Source organism: Oncorhynchus tshawytscha, linkage group LG05 (assembly GCF_018296145.1).
Source record: "Oncorhynchus tshawytscha isolate Ot180627B linkage group LG05, Otsh_v2.0, whole genome shotgun sequence".
In the NCBI taxonomy this organism is placed as follows: domain Eukaryota; kingdom Metazoa; phylum Chordata; class Actinopteri; order Salmoniformes; family Salmonidae; genus Oncorhynchus; species Oncorhynchus tshawytscha.
Window position 1 is genome coordinate 15,212,184 of NC_056433.1, and position 23,485 is coordinate 15,235,668.

General features: G+C 46.0%; 1 protein-coding gene across 3 annotated transcripts in view; it reads right to left on the reverse strand.

Moving 5' to 3' along the window:
- Nucleotides 1-6,545: 6,545 nt before the first annotated feature.
- Nucleotides 6,546-23,485, reverse strand: part of zdhhc14 (zinc finger DHHC-type palmitoyltransferase 14) — a 30,825-nt gene continuing 13,885 nt past the window's right edge. Inside the window, exons 3-9 of one of the 3 annotated variants that reach the window (XM_042321532.1) lie at nt 19,777-19,935; nt 17,819-17,956; nt 15,080-15,128; nt 13,288-13,390; nt 12,577-12,686; nt 9,779-9,881; nt 6,546-8,110 (exon numbers count right to left, since the gene is read on the reverse strand). In XM_042321532.1, coding sequence (XP_042177466.1) covers nt 7,688-8,110; nt 9,779-9,881; nt 12,577-12,686; nt 13,288-13,390; nt 15,080-15,128; nt 17,819-17,956; nt 19,777-19,935 — 1,085 coding nt within the window. In that variant the 3' untranslated portion in view covers nt 6,546-7,687. The remainder of the gene's footprint in view (nt 8,111-9,778; nt 9,882-12,576; nt 12,687-13,287; nt 13,391-15,079; nt 15,129-17,818; nt 17,957-19,776; nt 19,936-23,485) is intronic. The other 2 variants (XM_042321533.1, XM_042321534.1) reach the window with 2 other exon arrangements.

A 23,485-nucleotide genomic window follows, 5' to 3' on the forward strand; every position in this document is an offset into this window, starting at 1 on the left:
ACTCTGGCTGGGCAACTCAAGGACATTCAGAGACTTGTCCCGGTAGTTGTCAAATCAAATGTATTTATAAAGCCCTTCTTACATCAGCTGATATCGCAAAGTGCTGTACAGAAACCCAGCCTAAAACCCCAAACGGCAAGCAATGCAGGTGTAGAAGAATGGTGGCTAGGAAAAACTCCCTAGAAAGGCCAGAACCTGTTGGAAGGTGAACCTTCGCCCCAGTCTGAGATCCTGAGCGCTCTGGAGCAGGTTTTCATCAAGGATCTCTCTGTACTTTGCTCCTTTCATCTTTGCCTTGATCCTGACTAGTCTCCCAGTCCCTACTGCTGAAAAACATCCCCACAGCATGATGCTGCCACCACCAAGCTTCACCATAGGGACGCTTGGCATTGAGGCCAAAGTGTTCCATTTTGGTTTCATCAGACTAGATAATCTTGTTTCTCAGGGTCCGAGAGTCCTGTAGGTGCCTTTTGGCAAACTCCAAGCGGGTTGTCATGTTCCTTTTACTGAGGAGTGGCTTCTGTCTTGCCACTCTATCTTAAATGCTTGATTGGCGGTGTGCTGCAGAGATGGTTGTCCTTCTGGAGGGTTCTCCCATCTCCACAGAGGAACTCCAGAGCTCTGTCAGAGTGACCATCGGGTTCTTGGTCACCTCCCTGACCATGGCCCTTCTACCCCAATTGCTCAGCTTGGCCGGGCGGCCAGCTCTAGGAAGAGTGTTGGTGGTTCCAAACTTCTTCCATTTAAGAATGATGGAGGCCACTGTGTTCTTGGGGACCTTCAATGATGCAGACATTTTTTGGTACCGTTCCCCAGATCTGTGCCTCAACACAATCCTGTCTCTGAGCTCGATGGACAATTCATCGACCTCATGGCTTGGTTTTTGCTCTGACATGCACTGTCAACTGTGGTCCCTTATATAGACAGGTGTGTGCCTTTCCAAATCATGTCCAATCAATTGAATTTACTACAGGTTGACTCCAATCAAGTTGTAGAAACATCAAGGATGATCAATGGAAATAGGATGCACCTGAGCTCAATTTCAAGTCTCTTAGCAAAGGGCCTGAATACTTATGTAAATAATCTGGTTTTTATTTTTAATATATTGGCAAAAATGTATAAAAACATATTTTCGCTTTGTCATTATGGAGCATTGTGTATAGATTGATGAGGAATTTTCGTTATTTAATAGTTACAGCCGTATTCTAAAATGTAACAAAATGTGGAAAAAGGGAAGGGGCCCGAATACTTTTCGAATGCACTGTGTGCGCGAGTCAGGGTTGGGGTGGATTCTATTTCAATTCCAGTCAATTCAGGAAGCACACCTACATTCCAATTCCAATTCTCTCCATGCTTTTCAATTAGGAAACATGTTCAAGGTGAGTTTAGTGTACTTTTTAAAATTAAAATGGAATTGACCCCAACCCTGGTGTGAGTGCTTGGTTTGGGGTTTGGCTTTGACTCTCTCGGTTAATTAGTGGACTACTAATCGAGCTGCACTGATCACGTGTTTTGGGACGCGTTGAATGTAATTAGCAAATTGTTACGAATCTGTTGAAGCAGGTATGTGTAACATGATAAACAGGTGTGTTAGCCTCTACGGGATAGTTTCACATTTCCACAAACCTCAAAGTCTTTCCGTTCAAATGGTATCAAGAATATGCATATCCTTGCTTCAGGACCTGAGCTGCAGGCAGTTAGATTTGGGTATGTCATTTCAGGTGAACATTGAGAAAAAAGGGTCCGATCCTTAACAGAAAAGCCTATTATTCATTTGAGGTAACTCAGGCCAGTGCGATCAGGTCAATATTGAGATATGAATACTATAATCAGGTACAGATTACGATACATTTTGTAATAATAATGATCACCCTAATGCAATCATAATAGCAATACTTTAATCTATCAATGCTTGTTATTTAAGCGCGCTGTACCCATCCAACTTTTCAGCCCTGGAATGTGAAAGCATTCCTAGCTAGTTATCAAACTATCTCGACTTTACGGCTAAATATTTTATTCCATGAGCATCAAAAATGGATGAAAGCTTATCTTGTTTAATACAGCTCAAGCTGTTACACTCCTTCCATCTAATAGCACATAATGTTATATGTTATACAGTATACTATGCAGTACAATAGTGAGCTTGTATAGTCAGGTAATTCTCTGTCTTCCAGGATGAATGATATCCTTGCTAACTGACCAAAAAGGTGCATTATTTTATGTATAGGATATACTGGGAAGTGTGGCTGAACTGACAATGACTTATATAGCAACTATTTCATCCGTATCGCGGAAGTATGAATTTCAGCACCCCGTGGATGGACCGCAGTTGCATAGGACAGTTTTCAGAATTGCCATTTCTACAAGCATCGACTGATGGTGACTCAATGTTGTTGCTAGCAAATCGCGTGACCAGTTATCAGTACTCAACTCCGCTTCAATATAAGAGAATGGAGTTGTGCATTCCTCAGCTACGTTTACCGTGATTGCAGTCGCCGCTAACATTGCCTTTAAATTTCATCACGTATCCTCACCTACGGTAAACGCTGCATATGTCGGCTCAATCGGAAATAACCTTTACATTGCGCAATCTGTAAAGCCAGCGATAAAGATTGAATAGAGACTTTTACCACCATGTAACAAAGGCATTAGACCAGGGAATTGATCATACGCATTACCTCCTGACATTTCCAGAGCACAGGTCTGCTATAAACCATATCTAATTCAACTTGTATTGAATTATCAGGGAGCCCCTTGAACAAACCGTTTGGTTGTCGTTAACATTCCAATACAGGTTCCCACAGAGATATGCCTGATATGTCATTTTAAGGTAGATTTTTTGCATCTGCCACCATTGTATTGTAGAATTTCTGTCCCCAAAACTGAAGTTTTATTTTTGAATATCATGTATCACTGATATTAACAATAGCCCACAAGCTTTACCATAGGAAATTATTAAAGTATGTAAAGATGTGAAACAATAATAAACTAACAAATTCAAATATCTGTTATTAGTTGTGTATTCTCTTTGAGTAGATCTTTCAGTTTAGCCTGAGAGCCAGTCTGTTTGTGCCATCATGCCAACTCCTTGTCACCGTTTGGCTTGACAATGAGCAATGGAGTTGGCAGGAGAACAAACAGATCTGGGATCAGGCTACAGTACAGATTAGCCTGAGGGCAAGTGCATTGTCTGTCCTCAGTGTATCCACTAGAGGGCAGTATACAGCCTCAGTCTCTGCCACCTCTAAGAATATCATCCACATCATCCTCTCACTCGCCATACATACAGCAGATCCCTCAGAGCTGGCATAGCCATGCAGACATACCAGTACCTACACATCTGTCACTGCCGACAACTGGCCTGCAGGCATTCATTCAGTAATACACTCGAGAGCAAGGTACTGAAGAAGCTATTAGAATGGAGTTGCCTAAATGCATTTCTGCCAATAGATTAGAGATTGGATTAATTCAGATCAAGTGTTAACCGGCGATAGCAGACACCCACATAGCGGCTGTTTTGGCGCTGTTGGAAGTGGAACTGCATTGGCGCAAATGCTTTATATATATACACACTAGATGACTGATAGGAGGCACTGTGTTGACCCCACCGTGCCTCCATCTTGGCTCTCCTCCATTGTAACATATTTTAGAACCTATAGAAATATATTTATTAATGTCTACATAAAATTTTGTATGTATGATTTTAAACACCTTAATGCACACTTTTAAATGATGTTATGTGAGCTAAACATACGAATAAAATAAAACATATAAAAACATTTTATTGAAGTATACATTTTTAGAGATGACCAATGTTACTGTCCCCACTACAACAACACACATAATGAAATACATGTAATTTTGTCCTTGAAACATTTAATTGAAATACTGTGGAATTCTATTAATTCCTATGGAAGACTGCTCTTACTGGGGACTGACAATACAGCCGACCGGTGGCTTCAAAGAATCTCAATGGCCAATGCATAGCATCAGCAATCCAGGGTTTATATCCAGTACCAGTCAAAAGTTTGGACACACCGACCCAATCAAGGGTTTTTCTTTATTTTTACAATTTTCTACATTGTAGAATAATAGTGAAAACATCAAAACTATGAAATAACACATATGGAATCATGTAATAACCAAAAAAGTGTTAAACAAATCAAAATATATTTTATATATAAGATTCTTCAAGGTAGCCGCTATTTGCCTTGATGACAGCTTTGCACACGCTTGGCATTCTCTCAACCAGGTTCACCTGGAATGCTTTTCCAACAGTTTTGAAGGAGTTCCCACATACACTGAGCACTTGTTGGCTGCTTTTCCTTCACTCTGCCGTGATGCAGCACTCCATCACTCTCCTTCTTGGTCAAATAGCCCTTACACAGTCTAGAGGTGTGTTGGGTCATTGTCCTGTTGAAAAACAAATGATAGTTGGACTAAGCGCAAACCAGATGGGATGCCGTATCGCTGCAGAATGCTGTGGTAGCCATGCCTGTTAAGTGGGCCTTCACAACATCACACCTCCCCCTCCATGCTTCACCACGGGAATCACACATGCGGAGGTCATCCGTACACCTACTCTGCGTCTCACAAAGACACTGTGATTGGAACCAAAACTCTCAAATTTAGACTCATCAGACCAAAGTACAGATTTCCACCGGTCGAAATGTCCATTGCTCATGTTTCTTGGTCCAAGCAAGTCTCTTGTTGTTGGTGTCCTTTAGTAGTGATTTCTTTGCAGCAATTCGACCATTAAGACCTGATTCACGCAGTCTCCTCTGAACAGTTGATGTTGAGATGTGTCTGTTACTTGAACTCTGTGAAGCAGTTATTTGGGCTGTAATTTCTGAGGCTGGTAACTCTAATGAACTTATCCTCTGCAGCAGAGGTAACTCTGTGTCTTCCTTTCCTGTGGCGGTCCTCATGAGAGCCAGTGTCATCATAGCGCTTGATGGTTTTTGCGACTGCACTTCAAGAGTTACTTAAAACGTTCTTGAAATATTCCGGATTGACTGACCTTCATGTCTTAAAGTAATGATGGACTGTCATTTCTCTTTACTTATTTGAGCTGTCATAATATGGACTTGGTCTTTTATCAAATAGGGCTATCTTCTGTATACCACCCTACCTTGTCACAACACAACTGATTGGCTCAAACACATTAAGAAGGAAAGAAATTCCTAAATTAACTTTTAACAAGGCACACCTGTTCATTGAAATGCATTCCTCATGAAGCTGGTTGAGAGAATGCCAAGAGTGTGCAAAGCTGTGATCAAGGCAAACGGTGGCTGCCTTGAAGAATCTCAAATATAAAATATATTTGGATTTGTTTAACACTTTTTTGGTTACTACATGATTCCATATGTGTTATTTCATAGTTTTGATGTCTTCACTATTATTCTACAATGTAGAAAATAGTAAAAAAATTAAGAAAAACCCTGGAATGAGTAGGTGTGTCCAAACTTTTGACTGATACTGTACATCATTGGTTAGAGTCTTTAAATTAGTGAGCAGCTGCTCTTGCAATCATTGTCACAAAATTCCACCTCCGACACAACCAAAACAACCACTATGCAGATGTTGGCTAAAGCGGATCTGATTGAAGAAAGTAGCAAAATGCCGGTAACTTTCCATAATTCCAAGGTTTTCTAGAAATCCTGGTTGAAGGATTCATTAGCCGCAGTAAACTTGAGAAAATATGTGTTGTACCAGATTTAGCTAATAGCTCATTTCTGTCTGCAAAGGGTATTCACTGAAAAGGGCATAGCCGAGGAAAATAGTTTGGGGGTGCTGAGATTTTTGCCCGCGCTGCAGACAGCTATATCGGTCCGCTAATAAAGGACCATTAAAGGCCCAGTGCACTACTTTTGTGAAAAAATATTTTCTTCCCAAGGCTATGGAAAAGGGAATTGTGTTTTGTATTTCTGCCAAGTGACTGCACAGGCTGGTTGAATAAATTAAATTCACTCTTGTACATAAAAATATGCGAATTTATTCATTAAAAATAAGTAAATGAGAATTTCTTGGTACAATCATCACATTACTTATTATCTCTGTCCCAAATGGCACCCTTTTCCCTATATAGTGCATAACTTTTGCCAAAGTCCTTTTGGCCCTGGTAAAAAGTGACTGCACAGGCTGGTTGAATAAATGGAATCCACTCTTGTACATAAAAATATGCAAATGTATTCATTAAAAATAAGTAAATGAGGCCTCCCGGGTGACGCAGTGCCACCAGAGACCCTGGGTTCACGCCCAGGCTCTGTCGTAACCGGCCGCGACCGGGAGGTCCATGGGGCGACGCACAATTGGCCTAGCGTCGTCCGGGTTAGGGAGGGTTTGGCCGGTAGGGATATCCTTGTCTCATCGCGCACCAGCAACTCCTGTGGCGGGCCGGGCGCAGTGCACGCTAACCAAGGTTGCCAGGTGCACGGTGTTTCCTCTGACACATTGGTGCGGCTGGCTTCCGGGTTGGATGCGCGCTGTGTTAAGAAGCAGTGCGGCCTGGTTGGGTTGTGTATCGGAGGACGCATGACTTTCAACCTTCGTCTCTCCCGAGCCCATACGGGAGTTGTAGCGATGAGACAAGATAGTAGCTACTAAAAAATTGGATACCACGAAATTGGGGAGAAAAAGAGGTAAAAAAATATATATATATATAAGTAAATGAGAATTTCTTGGTACAATCATCACATTACTTATTATCTCTGTCCCAAATGGAACCCTATTCCCTATATAGTGCATTACTTTTGCCAATGTCCTTTTGGCCCTGGTAAAAAGTAGTGCACTAAATAGAGAGGGTGCTATTTGGGATGCAGGCATGATGTTTTGGCATCACATTTGAACGAAACAAAAAGGTAATGCGGCTAGCGTCACACCGACACCGGAACGGACTGATGAACACTACCAATCAACACATACAGTGTTGACACAATCTGAAACAGGAAGTGACATCTTCTGTGTTCAGGGCCAACACTGCTTGGCTGTTTCCATTACTATTGTATAAAAGAGTGTCACTTGACTCGGGACACATGACACAGATATCAAACTATAAACAAGTCCTATATTTAGACCTGATTCATGTCTTTCCAGCTAATCAACAGACCTTGTCCCGCTGTGCGTGTCCTTGGATGTCAGCAAACCAAAATGGCAACTGCCTTGGTACGTCGGTTTGGCTGACGAGAGGAGAGGGAGTCAGTTTCATTTCCGGACAATGACCGCCTGGTCCAGGTAGATGGTTTCCCCGAAAAGAGCACAAGTCGTGAGCCTTGGGCAGAAGCCTGGACCTGTATCGAGGCCTGGTAGACTCCTGGTAGGGCACTAGGTATACTACTGTGAAGAGGAAGGGGGATTCAGAAGCTTGATTTTGGTCCCGGTCAAGTGCAGTGGAGACTGAGGCTCTGTTTGTTTGGCACTAGAATAGCTTATCTCAACAGGTGGGGGGCACAAATCTGGATGGGAAGGAGGGAGGGAGGGCTGGGATGGAATGTTAGGGGAACAGGAATTATGGCTTTGGTACTGAGCCGGCAGTGTGGAGCAGGGGGGCTGGGGTAGCGTCCTAAATGGCACGCTATTCCCTATATAGTGCACTACTTTTTAAAAGTAGTGCTACATATTGAATAGGGTATCATTTGGCACGCTGACAGAGTCTGAGTAGTGATTCCAAAAAGCCAGGGGGAGAGTCTCAGACAGAGCTGAGTTTGACCAGGCCCCTGACAGAGTCCTCGTGCAGAGAGTCCTGGCTGGCAGGGTCGTAGAGCTGGGCCGGGTTCATGTGTCCCCCGTGGGTCATGTGGGCGGGGCAGGGCAGAGTCAGAGGCATGGGGCCGGGCGAGGGCGTCTCCTCAGGGCTGACAAAGTGATGGTGGTGGCAGTGGGTGTCTGGGTCCCTCAGGGTCAGCATGTCCCCCGCACAGCCCAGGCCGGGCATGGAGGAGGGCAGGGAAGGCTGGCTGGGGGTCAGTGAGGCACAGGGGCCCCCCAGGGAACTCTTCCCAGGGAGAGTGGGTCCCTCTCCGCCCATCATGACAGGGTCGCTGTGGAGCAGAGGGGTAGCGGCAGCCTGCAAAACGAATTTGGTGCTCTGAATGCAGTGCTCTTGGTCACACTGAGGAGACAGGGAAAGTGACAGGAGGTATAGATGAAGGTAAGAGAAGGGAAAAAACAGTAGGAGAATGATATGTTTTTGAGGAGGGACAAGAAATACACACGTATAAAAAGGTTAACAGACAAAAGAGGAAGAAAGTTAGTGAAAGAAGGTCTTCCATAAAACATCCCATTACTACAGACCCATTAGCATGTATAATCAACTTATATACCTCATTCAACTCAAACAGGTGGTACTACCATGTCATTTCCATTCAATTTACATTTTCAACACATTTTGAGATTGCCCAATGTTGCTTCCTTTTCCCCCCCGAACATTTTCATAATCTCTGCACGGGCGTACGGCCAAAGTTACTTGTTCTCACAGCTGCCCGTTTCAAGCAAGGCTGTATGCAAACAAGGAACTAGCAGGAAGACTATGATTATTCTGCTTGAGATAAAAATACAAATAAATGAAAAAAGACTATTTGAAACCACTGCAGGGAGAGGATCCACAGACTGCGGGGGATAATACACATCAGCATTCATCAGATTACCGACAGGTGAATTCAAATATGGATATAGTTAGATGGAGGGTGATAGGATTGCCTGAGAAGTGAGAAGTTACACCCCGATGAACCAATGAACAAACACATAAGCTGTGTTCATTCACTATTAAATACTGCTCTCTGGATCACAGGGTAAAGCCCACTGCGACCACCAGCAGAGAGAGAGAGAGAGAGGGAGGGAGAGAGGGAGAGGGAGAGGGAGAGAGAGGGAGAGGGAGAGGGAGAGGAGAGAGGGAGAGAGAGGAGAGAGAGAGAGAGAGAGAGAGAGAGGGAGAGAGAGGAGAGAGAGAGAGAGAGAGAGAGAGGGAGAGAGAGAGAGGGAGAGAGAGAGAGAGGGGAGAGGGAGAGAGAGAGAGAGAGGGAGAGAGAGAGAGAGAGAGGGAGAGAGAGGGAGAGAGAGAGGGAGGGAGAGGAGAGAGAGAGGGAGAGAGAGAGAGAGGGAGAGATAGAGAGGGAGGGAGAGAGGAGAGGAGAGGGAGAGAGAGAGAGGAGAGAGAGAGAGAGAGAGAGAGAGAGAGGGAGAGGGAGAGGGAGAGGAGAGAGAGAGGAGAGAGAGAGAGAGAGAGGAGAGGGAGAGAGAGAGAGAGGGAGGGAGAGAGAGAGAGCAAGAGTGAAAAGGGAGAAAGAAAAGAGAGCGCGAGAGAAAAGAGAGCGAGAGAGAAAAGAGAGAGTGAGAGAAAAGGGCCAGAGCAAGAGAGAGAACGAGGGAGGAAAGAGTGAGAGAAAAGAGAGAGCGAGAGGATAAATAGGGAACCAGAGAGAGAGGAGAGAGAGAGAGAGAGAAAGGGGATTCTGAGCCCAATAATGACATGAATAGAGACAGATGACTGCTCTCTGTTGGTCGTAATTATAACACAGTCCAGTTCAAAGAGCCATTTGTAAGTGAGAGCACTTAAGTGAGTTGCTGACATCATAAGGGGAGTCCACTTTGAAATAACTTTCAAAGCGTTTCTCAGTGGTTATAAATACAGAAGTGCCAACTCAGTCCTGTGAAACAGTAAAACCACAGAATGCATTAAGAAAGTGCTCTCTCTCTCGCTCTCGCTCTCTCTCTCTCTCTCTCTCACTCTCCCGAACACACCCACATCTCCCTCTTCCTATTTCTCACACACACAACCTACCATGTGAGACTGAAGCTGAGTGGAGTTGTACATGCAGCTCCCGTTGGAGTGTGACACAGGCTGGGGTGTGTCTGGCTGGATGAAGCCTCTTCTGTCAATAAGACTAGAAATAAAAGACATGGCACATGATCAGAGGTTTTGAAATGTGTGTGTACCTGCAAAAGTGTCTGTGTTCACGCTTAGGTGTTTGTGTGAGTCTGTTTCTCTGTGTGTGTGTGTGGGTGAGAGAGAGAGATAGAGAGTCTGCTTTGGTGTGCATGTGTGTAACTGCAGAGTGTTTGTGTGCTTGTACTTCGGTGTGTGTATCTGCCAAGTGTGTGTGTCGCCTTGGTGTAAGCATTCATACATGTGTGAAGCCTCCACACCCCATCTCTCCATGCATACCCACACACAGAGCAGATGGCAATCACCTGTCTACGGACAGAGAACAGTCACCTGAGATTCCCAGAGAATCCAACCCAATGTACAGTACCTACCTACTGAGAAAACCACACACATACCTCAGCTATTATTACGCATACCTCCGCTATTATTACGCATACCTCCGCTATTATTACGCATACCTCCGCTATTATTACGCATACCTCCGCTAGTATTACGCATACCTCCGCTAGTATTACGCATACCTCCGCTATTATTACGCATACCTCCGCTATTATTACGCATACCTCCGCTATTATTACGCATACCTCAGCTATTATTACGCATACCTCAGCTATTATTACGCATACCTCAGCTATTATTACGCATACCTCAGCTAGTATTACGCATACCTCAGCTAGTATTACGCATACCTCAGCTATTATTACGCATACCTCAGCTATTATTACGCATACCTCAGCTATTATTACGCATACCTCAGCTATTATTACGCATACCTCAGCTATTATTACACATACCTCAGCTATTATTACACATACCTCAGCTATTATTACACATACCTCAGCTATTATTACACATACCTCAGCTATTATTACACATACCTCAGCTCTTATTACACAAAATGCAGCTATTCCAAGCCAGATGTAACCCATTAATGTGATAGACCAGCTAATGAATCAATGGCAACTGTTACTCCACCAGATGTTTGAGATACTGACTTGATTTTGTATCTGTGGGTAGTGTGTGGAGTCAAATTTAGGCCTAAAAATTAAATTGACCCTAATGTAACTCCGTAGTTTTGGTATTGTGGTGTCAATGGGGAGAGAGCAAATGACTGAATGACATTATCCTCTACAGCCAGACCATTTGCGTTAAATGCAATAACCAACCATATGCTGTGGGGATGCTTACGGTGTATGTGCCCCAAATTGCACCCTATTCCCTATATAGTGCACTACTTTTGTCAAAAGTAGTGCACTACATAGGGAACAGGTTGCAATTTGGGGTGTAGACAATGTGCTGAGCTCATCCTAATAATGTGTAAGACAAGGCTAGTTCCAGCTCCCTCGAAAGAGGACAGAAACAGAGTGTACAGTAATTATTCCTGCCTGTGTGCACTGATGGATATCTTGATTGAAAGCGTTGCTCATTTAACACAGTGGCTGACAGTTTGATTCACATAAGGGGAGCTCATTCTGTGGGTGCTGACTAATGCAGTAAGGGAGAGAAGAGGGGGAGGAGGAAGGAGAGAAGAGGAGGAGGAGGAGGAAGGGGAGAGAGAAGGAGGAGGAAGAGGAGAAGGAGGAGGAAGGGGAGAGAGGAGGGAGAGAAGGAGGAATAAGGGGAGAGAGGAGGAGGGAGAGAAGAGGAGGAGGGAGAGGAGGAAGGGGAGAGAGATGGAGGGAGAGAAGGAGGGGAGAGAGGAGGAGGAGGGAGAGAGAAGAAGGAGGAAGGAGAGAGGAGGGGAGGAGGAGGAAGGGGAGAGAAGAGGAGGAGGGAGAGAGATGGAGAGGAAGATGGATATTTTATTTTATATTTTATTAGGATCCCCATTAGCTGTTGTGAAAGCAGCAGCTACTCTTCCTGGGGTCCACACATAACATGACACATTACATAATACAGAACATTAATAGACAAGAACATTAAGGACAGAACTACATACATTTAAAAATGGACATGTAGCCTTCATATCAATATGTACACACAAACTATCTAGGTCAAATAGGGAGGTGGTGTTGCTTTATCAGTTATTTTAAACCATGTTTGCTGTTCATTTGAACAATATGAGATGGAAGGAAGTTCCATGCAATAAGGGCTCTATATAATACAGTATGCTTTCTGGAATTTGTTCTGGATTTGGGGACTGTGAAAAGACCCCTGGTGCATGTCTGGTGGAGGGGAGTTGGGAGGGGAGAGAAGAGGAGGAGGAGGGAGAGAGATGGAGGGGAGGAGGGAGAAAGAGAGATGGAGGGGAGGGGAGGAGAGGAGAAAGAGAGATGGAGGGGAGAGAGAAGAGGAGGGAGAGAGATGTAGGGGAGGAGGGAGAAAGAGAGATGGAGGAGGGAGAAAGAGAGATGGAGGGGACGAGAGGAGGGAGGGGAGAAAAGAGGAGGGAGAAAGAGAGATGGAGGGGACGAGAGGAGGGAGGGGAGAGAAGAGGAGGGAGAAAGAGATATTGGAGGGGACAAGAGGAGGGAGGGGAGAGAAGAGGAGGCGGGAGAGAGATGATCTAAAACCCCTTGGATCTAAAGTTGAGCTACAGCCGTGATTGTGTTGCCCCTCAGTGCATACAAAAGTATGTGTTCTCATTGGACAAGTTTTAGGAAGTACCTCCCTGTTTCAAATGGTTTTCTCCTTACTGAACACGACCAGCCTTGCTGTTAGGGTTAGTTTGGCCATGGCAGACAGAGACTCACCTGGGTGGAAGAGGACCACAAAGGGCAGCACAGCAGTTGGTCAGGATGTTCCCGTAGCTGTAGGGGTTGTAGTTGTCCTTCGCCCGTTTGGTCGACCACGAGCCTTTAATCTGGAGGGGGAACATGACCCATCAGTCCAAAGGGAAGGGAACACTGCCGCTACCTCGTTCGCAAACCAAGGTGCATAAATTGAGGAGCAAACTGAAGTGAAGTGGAAATTCAGAAACTCTTGGAGGAGAGTGGACCTCGACAAATCACACCAGAGAGACAAATCGGGAGGATGAGGGAGGATGCTCGAGTGTTCAATCTACCAGAACCTCAGCAGCGCTAGTGAAACAAATCACACCAGAGAGACAGTTCAGAAGGATGAGGGAGGATATTTGAGTGTTCAATATACCAGAACCTCAGCAGCGCTAGTGAAACAAATCACACCAGAGAGACAGTTCAGAAGGATGAGGCAGGATATTTGAGTGTTCAATCTACCAGAACCTCAGCAGCGCTAGTGAAACAAATCACACCAGAGAGACAGTTCAGAAGGATGAGGGAGGATATTTGAGTGTTCAATCTACCAGAACCTCAGCAGCGCTAGTGAAACAAATCACACCAGAGAGTTATTACATGGAGGACCAAGTGTGAAATGAGCCTTAATGAGACAGAATTTATATCAGCAGTCAAAGATGGAGAGAGCTGGATGATGAGAAGTGTACTCACGTCCTCGTTGGTGGTCTGATTGGAGCTGATGAGGTAGGTGTGGAAGCCCGACAGGCCCATAATGGACCACACCGAGAAGAAACACACCAGCACCTCCAGCACAGTCATTCAGTTAAGGAAACGAGACCACCATCACTACAACAACTGGCACGTCGTCACGGTGACTGAGAGGTGGAGAGAGCTCTTCCATTTGACCATGGTAACGCACCGAGTGGGACATAGTGGTATTGACTACCAGAAGATTGTCGGGCCATTGGTTTACTAGGCAATGTAATCTACATGTGGTACGGCTCCATGAAATAACTGAAATAACTGCTGTGTCCTCTGTAATGTCCCGAGAGACTCCAGGCAAAGTGGATACATACCAACAATCGACTAACATACACATCTAACCCAGCGCACGTGCCCCCTCCACACACACACGTTAATGCCTCTTTCCCTATCATTCGTTTAGTGTATTCCAGCCCATAGAGAGTGTGTGTGTGTCAGATCTGTTGCCTCTGCAGGAAGACAGGGGGCTGGCCTATGTGCAGTGTGATCAAGGCCCAAATTATAAGTGACAGGTGCTTGATTGTCAGAAAGCAGCGGGGTGGCTGGATGGAGACTAATGGAAAAGAGACAATGTGTCTGTCTGCTCCCTGAGGGAATTGAAAAGAAGGGAGGGCAGCGTCTAGCTCTCCCCTCAAATCAAACTAAAACCTGTCCCACAATGCACAGAATTTAAACACCTCCTCCTGGTGTTTATCTCTTCTGATGTTGTGTGTACGTGTGCGTCACGATTTCCGGACATTTGAGAAATTTACCGGACCCATATGCATTGGGTGTGTAACCTGATTAGGGCGTCCACCCACGGTGCTCAGAATGACAGAAATCACATTCATATTACGGTAATTCATCTTAACATGGAATGGCGTTTCTGAATTCTGATGTACACTTTGAAGATGTTAGAATAACTGTCCACATGTACTTTTCCTCAGCCAACAAGACGAGTAACGAACAGCAAAATCACTAGCTTATGTCAATCTACTATCCCCCAAAGTAGAAAAGCTTACCTATTCTATTAGTCAGCTTGTTGTTCTGCGCAAGAAAGAAATAGCCTATTCCAAACAGACTCTGGGACAATAGATTCCAAATTCCTACGACTAGTAGTCCTAGCCTACACCAACAAAAAAATAATTAACGCAAAGAGGCTGATGCAACAGATCAAAACATTTAGTACAAAATGTTGATAAACGATTATTTCTTCACATTATAAGTGTAGCAATGTGCACAAGGCAGTAGGCTACACGCACATTGTCCTTCCATAATGTAATTAGCTGGAAACTGTAAATTGTCAAAAGCACATGCGAGCGGTTTCCTGTGACAGAGATGAAAGTACCTTTAACATGTTAGTCATTTAGCAGAAGCTCTTATCCAGAGCCACTTACAGGACCAATTAGGGTTAAGTGCTTTTTGCACATACAGATTTTTTTCACCTCGTCGGCTCGGGGATTCGAACCAGCGACCTTTTGGTTACTGGCCCAAAGCGCTTAACCGCTTTTGTCAAAAACCGGCTATTACCGGCTAACGGAAACGTTGGTGTGTGTGTAGGTGTGATAACCATTAGATTACTCCCACAGTTGGAAAGAGGGAGATGAGGACAGTGTCATCTGTCATTCAGAGAGATGTGGACAGTATCATCTCTCATTCAGAGAGACGAGGACAGTATCATCTGTCATTCAGAGACACGAGGACACTTATCACAGACATACAGACAGAAAGACAGACACACTCTCCCCCAGTGAAAGGATATCTGGCAGGGCTGTCTTTGAGTGCGCTGAGGAAGCCTGTCCGGTTGGATCCTGCAGAGAACAGAGAGAGCACAGAGAGAGAGAGCAAAGAGAGAGAGCAGAGAGAGAGAGAGCAAACAGAGAGAGAGCAAACAGAGAGAGAGCAAACAGAGAGAGAGCAAACAGAGAGAGAGAGAGCAGAGAGAGAGAGAGCAGAGAGAGAGAGAGCAGAGAGAGAGAGAGCAGAGAGAGCTTGTTGGTAAAAAGTGGAACATCCAAAGTCTCACTGAGCACCATGATGGTGAGCTAGTCAGTACACAGCATTACTTCACATACCTGAAGTTACTCACACTGACTGACTGACTGCACCTGGGAGAGTAACTGATGCTAGTCACACTGACTGACTGACTGCACCTGGGAGAGTAACTGATGCTCGTCACACTGACTGACTGCACCTGGGAGAGTAACTGATGCTAGTCACACTGACTGACTGAACCTGGGAGAGTAACTGATGCTAGTCACACTGACTGACTGCACCTGGGAGAGTAACTGATGCTAGTCACATTGACTGAACCTGGGAGAGTAACTGATGCTAGTCACACTGACTGACTGCACCTGGGAGAGTAACTGATGCTAGTCACACTGACTGACTGAACCTGGGAGAGTAACTGATGCTAGTCACACTGACTGACTGACACCTGGGAGAGTAACTGATGCTAGTCACACTGACTGACTGAACCTGGGAGAGTAACTGATGCTTGTCACACTGACTGACTGACTGACACTGCACCTGGGAGAGTAACTGATGCTAGTCACACTGACTGACTGACTGCACCTGGGAGAGTAACTGATGCTTGTCACACTGACTGACTGACTGCACCTGGGAGAGTAACTGATGCTAGTCACACTGACTGAACCTGGGAGAGTAACTGATGCTAGTCACACTGACTGACTGCACCTGGGAGAGTAACTGATGCTAGTCACACTGACTGAACCTGGGAGAGTAACTGATGCTAGTCACACTGACTGACTGCACCTGGGAGAGTAACTGATGCTAGTCACACTGACTGACTGAACCTGGGAGAGTAACTGATGCTTGTCACACTGACTGACTGACCTGGGAGAGTAACTGACTGACTGCACCTGGGAGAGTAACTGATGCTAGTCACACTGACTGACTGACTGAACCTGGGAGAGTAACTGATGCTAGTCACACTGACTGACTGACTGAACCTGGGAGAGTAACTGATGCTAGTCACACTGACTGACTGCACCTGGGAGAGTAACTGATGCTAGTCACACTGACTGACTGAACCTGGGAGAGTAACTGATGCTAGTCACACTGACTGACTGCACCTGGGAGAGTAACTGATGCTAGTCACACTAACTGACTGCACCAGGAGAACAGAGAGGAGCAGCAAATGAGATCTCTAGCCCTGTGCTTGGTCTATACAGCAGTAACGCATTGAAAACATCCCTACACAAAGGCAATGATGAGAAAACTAGGTTTAATTCAGGGCTTGATGTGAAGGGTCAATAGGCTGAATCAGTCAAGTAATCCACCAGAAACTCTAGACTTGATCAAAACACCTCTACTGTGGTGCAGTAGGGAATGTGTGCTTCCCCAATGGCACCCTATTCCCTATATAGTGCACTACTTTGAACAGAGCCAATAGGGTACCATTTGGGACGCGACAATGACTGCCAGTTAAGGGTTCAGAAGAAGCTCTTCCCATCTAGGGCGGCAGATAGCCTAGTGGTTAGAGCGTTGGACTAGTAACTGAAAGGTTGCAAGATCGAATCCCTGAGCTGACAGGGTAAAAAGCTGTCGTTCTGCCCCTGAACAAGGCAGTTAACCCACTGTTCCTAGGCTGTCATTGAAAATAAGAATTTGGAGCTGATCCTAGATCAGTACTTCTCCTCTGAGAGGCTTGATATATACGGCCCCTGGTCTGCTGACTGATCTGTAGTGTAAAGTGTCACAATGCTCTGTCTCCCCACAGAGAGAGAGAAGCCATGTCACCAGCTTTGCTGACAGCCAGCCTCCGCTGGGGAGAAGGGAGGGAGGGACTGACTGACTGACTGACTGCACCTGGGAGAGTAACTGATGCTAGTCACACTGACTGACTGACTGCACCTGGGAGAGTAACTGATGCTAGTCACACTGACTGACTGACTGCACCTGGGAGAGTAACTGATGCTAGTCACACTGACTGACTGACTGCACCTGGGAGAGTAACTGATGCTAGTCACACTGACTGACTGCACCTGGGAGAGTAACTGATGCTAGTCACACTGACTGAACCTGGGAGAGTAACTGATGCTAGTCACACTGACTGACTGAACCTGGGAGAGTAACTGATGCTAGTCACACTGACTGACTGCACCTGGGAGAGTAACTGATGCTAGTCACACTGACTGACTGCACCTGGGAGAGTAACTGATGCTAGTCACACTGACTGACTGCACCTGATGGGCTCTGATCGATGTCAGAGCCCATCTCATCCATTACAGAGATGAAGTGCCCTAGGAGGTAGTGTTGCTCAGGGCTAGAGGCTACTAGAATGTGTCAGGATAGGAAAATTAAGTAAAGAGGTCTAGGGCAAAAAAAAGATTGATACCTATAAGAGAAATACCAGGGTAATATATTCCCTCATCTTGTTGATATTATCTGGATAACAAACAGTATGTACAGGAGACTTGTTTGGGGAAAAACTGAGTTTTGTGTTTATCTCAGGACATCACCACTGTGTGTCACTCACTCAGGATGACGTGTGTAATAACGAAGGCGAAGATGAAGACGGTGAGGAAGGAGAGGGACAGGATGAAGAGGTAGAAGAAACGGTAGTTCCTCTTCCCAACACAGTTCCCCACCCAGGGACAGTGGTGGTCAAAACGCTCTGCAGAGAGAGAGGGGGGAGAGTGAGAAAGAGGTGAGAGAGAGGAGAGGGAGAAAGAGGGGAGAGAGAGAGGAGAGGGAGAAAGAGGGGAGAGAGAGGAGAGTGAGAAAGAGGGGAGAGAGAGAAAGAGGGGAGAGAGAGAGGAGAGTGAGAAAGAGTGGAGAGAGAGAGGAGAGTGAGAGGAGGGGGAGAGAGAGAGGAGAGGGAGAGTGAGAAAGAGGGGAGAGAGAGGAGAGGGAGAAAGAGGGGAGAGGAGAGAGGGAGAAAGAGGGGAGAGAGAGGGGGGGAGAGTGAGAAAGAGGGAGAGAGAGAGAGGGGGAAATAGGGGAGAGAGAGAGGAGAGGGAGAGTGAGAAAGAGGGGAGAGAGAGGGAAGAGAGAGAAACAGAGAAAGAGGAGAGTGAGAAAGAGGGGAGAGAGAGAGAGGAGAGGGAGAAAGAGGGAGAGAAAGAGGAGAGGGAGAAAGAGGGGAGAGAGGGGGAGAGAGAAAGAGGGGAGAGAGAGAAAGAGGGGAGAGAGAGAAAGAGAGGAGAGGGAGAAAGAGGGGAGAGAGAGAGAGGGGAAAAGGGGAGAGAGAGAGAGGAGGGGGAGAGAGAGAGAGGAGAGGAGAGTGAGAAAGAGGGGAGAGGGAGAAGGAGAGTGAGAAAGAGGGGAGAGAGAAGAGGAGAGAAACAGAGAAAGAGGAGAGGGAGAAAGAGGGGAGAGAGAGGGGGAGAGGGAGAAAGAGGGGAGAGAGAGGGGGAGAGTGAGAAAGAGGGGAGAGAGAGAGGGGGAAATAGGGAGAAAGAGGAGAGGGGGAAATAGGGAGAGAGAGAGGAGGGAGGAGAAAGAGGGAGAGAGAGGAGAGGGAGTGAAAAGAGGGGAGAGAGAGAGAGTGAGAAAGAGGGGAGAGAGAGGGAAGAGAGAGAGAAACAGAGAGAGGAGAGTGAGAAAGAGGGGAGAGAGAGGGAGAGGGAGAAAGAGGGAGAGGGAGAAAGAGGGGAGAGAGAGAGTAGAGGGGGAAATAGGGGAGAGAGAGAGGAGAGGGAGAGGAGAAAGAGGGGAGAGAGAGGAGAGGAGAGTGAGAAAGAGGGGGAGAGAGAGGAGAGGGAGAGTGAGAAAGAGGGGAGAGAGAGAGGAGAGGAGAGTGAGAAAGAGGGGAGAGAGAGAGGAGAGTGAGAAAGAGGGGAGAGAGAGAGGGAGAGTGAGAAAGAGGGGAGAGAGAGAGGAGAGTGAGAAAGAGGGGAGAGAGAGGAGAGTGAGAAAGAGGGGAGAGAGAGGAGAGGAGAAAGAGGGGAGAGAGAGGAGAGTGAGAAAGAGGGGAGAGAGAGGAGAGTGAGAAAGAGGGGAGAGAGAGGAGAGGGAGAGTGAAAAAGAGGGGAGAGAGAGAGGAGAGGGAGAAAGAGGGGAGAGAGAGGAGGGGGAGAGTGGGAAAGAGGGGAGAGAGAGAGGAGAGTGAGAAAGAGGGGAGAGAAAGGGGAGAGTGAGAGAAACAGAGAAAGAGGAGAGTGAGAAAGAGGGGAGAGAGGGGAAAGAGAGAAACAGAGAGAGAGTGAGAAAGAGGGGATAGTGAGAGAGAGGGAGAGAGGAGAGAGAGAAAGGGGAGAAAGAGAGGAGCGAGAGGGGAGAGGAAAGGGAAACAGAAAAGTGTAAAGAGTGGAAGAGAGAATTAAAGGGGAAGAGAGAGGGAAGAGGGTAGCGGATAGAAAAGGAAATAAAAAGTGGAAAGAGAGGGGAGAGTAGATGGTTTAAAAGTCCTACATATGGAACAGCCATGGTTAGTCAGCTTCTCCTATGATGTTCCCACAGAGTCTGAGTGAGGTCCAGGTCTACTCCACTCACCTACACAGTTGTCACACAGGCTGCAGTGCGAGGCCCGTGGGGGCCTGAAGATCTTGCAGGTGAAGCAGTACTTAAGCTTGACCGTCTGCCCGTTGATGACCACTTCTCTGATCCTCGGGGGCGGCCTGTACCCTGGACCACTGGGGCCATTAGAGGCGTCTGAAGAGGACCACACAAGACCTAGTCAGATTTAGTTCACAAGGGAAGCATATTCCTTTGTTTTCCTATGTTGGATATCCAGTGCAGTCTCAGAGTGTCACACCCTGGCCTTAGTTATCTTTGTTTTCTTTATTATTTTGGTTAGGCCAGGGTGTGATATGGGTTATTTATGTGTTTTGTCTTGTCTAGGGTTTTTTGTAGATTTATGGGGCCATTAGAGGTGTCTGAAGAGGACCACACAAGACCTTCAGTTTAGTTGTGTAGGTAAGTTGCCTAGATTGGTTCTCAATCAGAAGCACGTGTTTATTGTTGTCTCTGATTGGGAACCATATTTAGGCAGCCATATTCTTTGAGTATTTTGTGGGTGATTGTTTCCTGTCTTTGTGTTTACTGCACCAGATAGGGCTGTTTCGGTTTTCACGTTTATTGTTTTGTAGTTTGTTCATGTTTGAGTTTTCTTATTAAACCCTGAACTATGAACTATAACCACGCTGCGTTTTGGTCCGCCTCTCCTTCCCAGGAAGAAAACCGTGACACAGAGCTGTATGTCAGAGCTGTATGTCAGAGCTGTATGTCAGAGCTGTATGTCAGAGCTGTATGTCAGAGCTGTATCTCAGAGCTGTATCTCAGAGCTGTATCACAGAGCTGTATCTTAGAGCAGTCTCAGAGCTGTATCTCAGATCTGTATCTCAGAGCTGTATCTCAGAGCTGTATCTCAGAGCTGTATCTCAGAGCTGTATCACAGAGCTGTATCTTAGAGCAGTCTCAGAGCTGTATCTCAGAGCTGTATGTCAGAGCTGTATGTCAGAGCTGTATGTCAGAGCTGTATCATTTATTTCATTTTTTAGCCCCTTTTCTCCCCAACTCCCCTTTTCTCCCCAACTCCCCTTTTCTCCCCAATTCCGTGGTATCCAATTGTTACTATCTTGTCTCGACGAAGGTCAAGACACAACTCGATGCTGGTCCGAAACACAACCCAACCAAGCCGCACTGCTTCTTAACACAGCGAGCCTCCAACCCAGAAGCCAGCCGCACCAATGTGTCGGAGGAAACACCGTGCACGGGCCCGCCACAGGAGTCGCTAGTGCGCAATGATATCCCTACCGGCCAAACCCTCCCTAACCCGAACGACGCTAGGCCAATTGTGCGTTGCCCCATGGACCTCCCGGTCACGGCCGGCTGCGACAGAGCCTGGGCGCGAACCCAGAGTCTCTGGTGGCACAACTAGCACTGCGATGCAGTGCCATAGACCACTGCGCCACCCGGGAGGCCCCTCTGTATCTTATTTCTAAAAGCACAGCCAGTCTGGTAAGAGCCAGATACGAACTCCTGTATCCAAGGGGGTTCTGGCTCTGTTTTTATTTCCCTGTTCCCTGTAATAAACTAAATAAGTCATGCAATCACATCAACAGTATAGGCTTTCACAGTCAGCACATTTTACTGGCTTCCTCACTGATGCAATTTACAGCAGCAGGCACCTGGGGCACGGTGGCACAGTGTTTACTTGACATTACATTATTCATCTGCTCTGCAGGACCTAGCACTCATCACACACACACACACTGCATGTTCTTCCTGCTTGGAGATGGGGGGGGGCACATCTAATTGATCCAGAAAAAGTAATTTATTAGTCTCAGTGTGGTCTGGGAGGGGGGAGGGGGCGAGGCTCCTGGTGGGTGGGGGCCAAAGGGACGGCCCTGCAGCCCTGTTTATCACTCACTCTGCATCACAGCCTTGGATCATTGTTTTCATACACTGCATCATTCCTTGTTAACATTTCATCGCACTCTACCACTGGTTTATTGTTTAATATAAATGGAGTGTATAAACGTTAAAGATCGCTCCGCCATTTCCTGGTTGCTATAAATCTAATAGTTTCAGTTTATGTAACAAAACAAGCAAGTCTAGTGTAGAAAACCATTCTACCATCTAAACCACTGTCAAATATCTTTTCCATAACCAAAATATTGTATTTTCAGCTGTTTGAAGCTGGTGTACAAAACCAAAAGTAAAAGACGCAAAACCTAAACTTAAGAATGGGAAGCATAGAAATAGCGCACATAGAACATATTTACTGTTTCTTAGACTTGCTTTAAATGTGTGACAGATCTATAACAAATATTTCTATGTGAATTTTGTCGGGTTAAGTTAAATATTGCAGATTTACCTATCAAGTTTCAGGCGACAACGGAGTATCAATGTGGTGAACATCTATTGGATTGAGGTTTAGCCTCAATATTTAACCACGACTTTGTGCATATGAAAAACAAGACATTGACAGTGGCGGTGACAGTAGCGTGGGAACAGAGCATACATTAAGTATATTGCGGAAAGGGAATGAGATCACTTGCAATCACATTCACGTCATTCTTATACACAGAGGATTGTGAATGCATTTAACAACACGACTTCTGCTGAAACACAGTGCAGGAATGATGAGAAGTATATATAAAAAGGAGGAGAGAGAGAGAGAAAGACACACAATGAGAGAGAAGCACAGCAGACATCAGAAATAATGCATTGTGGGACTGCAAGTTGTGGGAAGCAGCAAATAAAGCAGCTTAGCATTGAAAACACATCGAGCTGCTCCAAAGCTAACATTCAGGAGCGAGACTGAAGAAGTGTGGGAGAGAGAAAGACAAAGTAGTAGTTTGAAGGCGTTTAGGTTGCAAGGGCTAGGTTGTGAAACAGACAACATGACTACTTCTCCATAAGTTCACTGCTTTTTCAGTGCAGGCCTGTAATATTACTTTCATCAACGTTTAATAAACAAAATGTAATTCTCGGGCCTCCCGGGTGGCGCAGTGGTCTAAGGCACTGCATCGCAGTGCTAGCTGTGCCACCAGAGACTCTGGGTTTGAGCCTAGGCTCTGTTGCAGCCGGCCGCGACCGGGAGGTCCATGGGCGACGCACAATTGGCCTAGCGTCGTCCAGGTTAAGGAGGGTTTGGCCGGTAGGGATATCCTTGTCTCATCGCTCACTAACGACTCCTGTGGCGGGCCGGGCGCAGTGCACACTGACCAGGTTGCTAGGTGTAAGGTGTTTCCTCTGACACATTGGTGCGGCTGTCTTCCGGGTTGGATGCGCACTGTGTTAAGAAGCAGTGCGGCTTAGTTGGGTTGTGTTTCGGAGGACGCATGGCTTTTGTCTCTCCCGAGCTCGTACGGGAGTTGTAGCGATGAGACAAGACAGTAACTACTAACAATTGGATACCATCAAATTGTGTATAAAAATAAATAAATCAAATGTAATTCTCGTTTATAGGTATTGTTTGTAGGCACGATTTTGACGACAATTGGCACCAATTTCCTGTTTGTAGAGTTGACTGTACAGTCCAGAACCTCTAGATCCTTTAATACAGGATGTGCAGATGTTATTTCTAGACGTGCATCACATAGTGACTGGCCACAGACACTAAACAACCAAACTGAGTAAATATAACAGAATTCTTTCCACCCTTCCTCATCAAATGTATACAACAGCGTTGAGGTGGGGAGACATAGGCTATGTCCCAAATGGCACCCCATTTCCTATATAGTGAACTACTTTT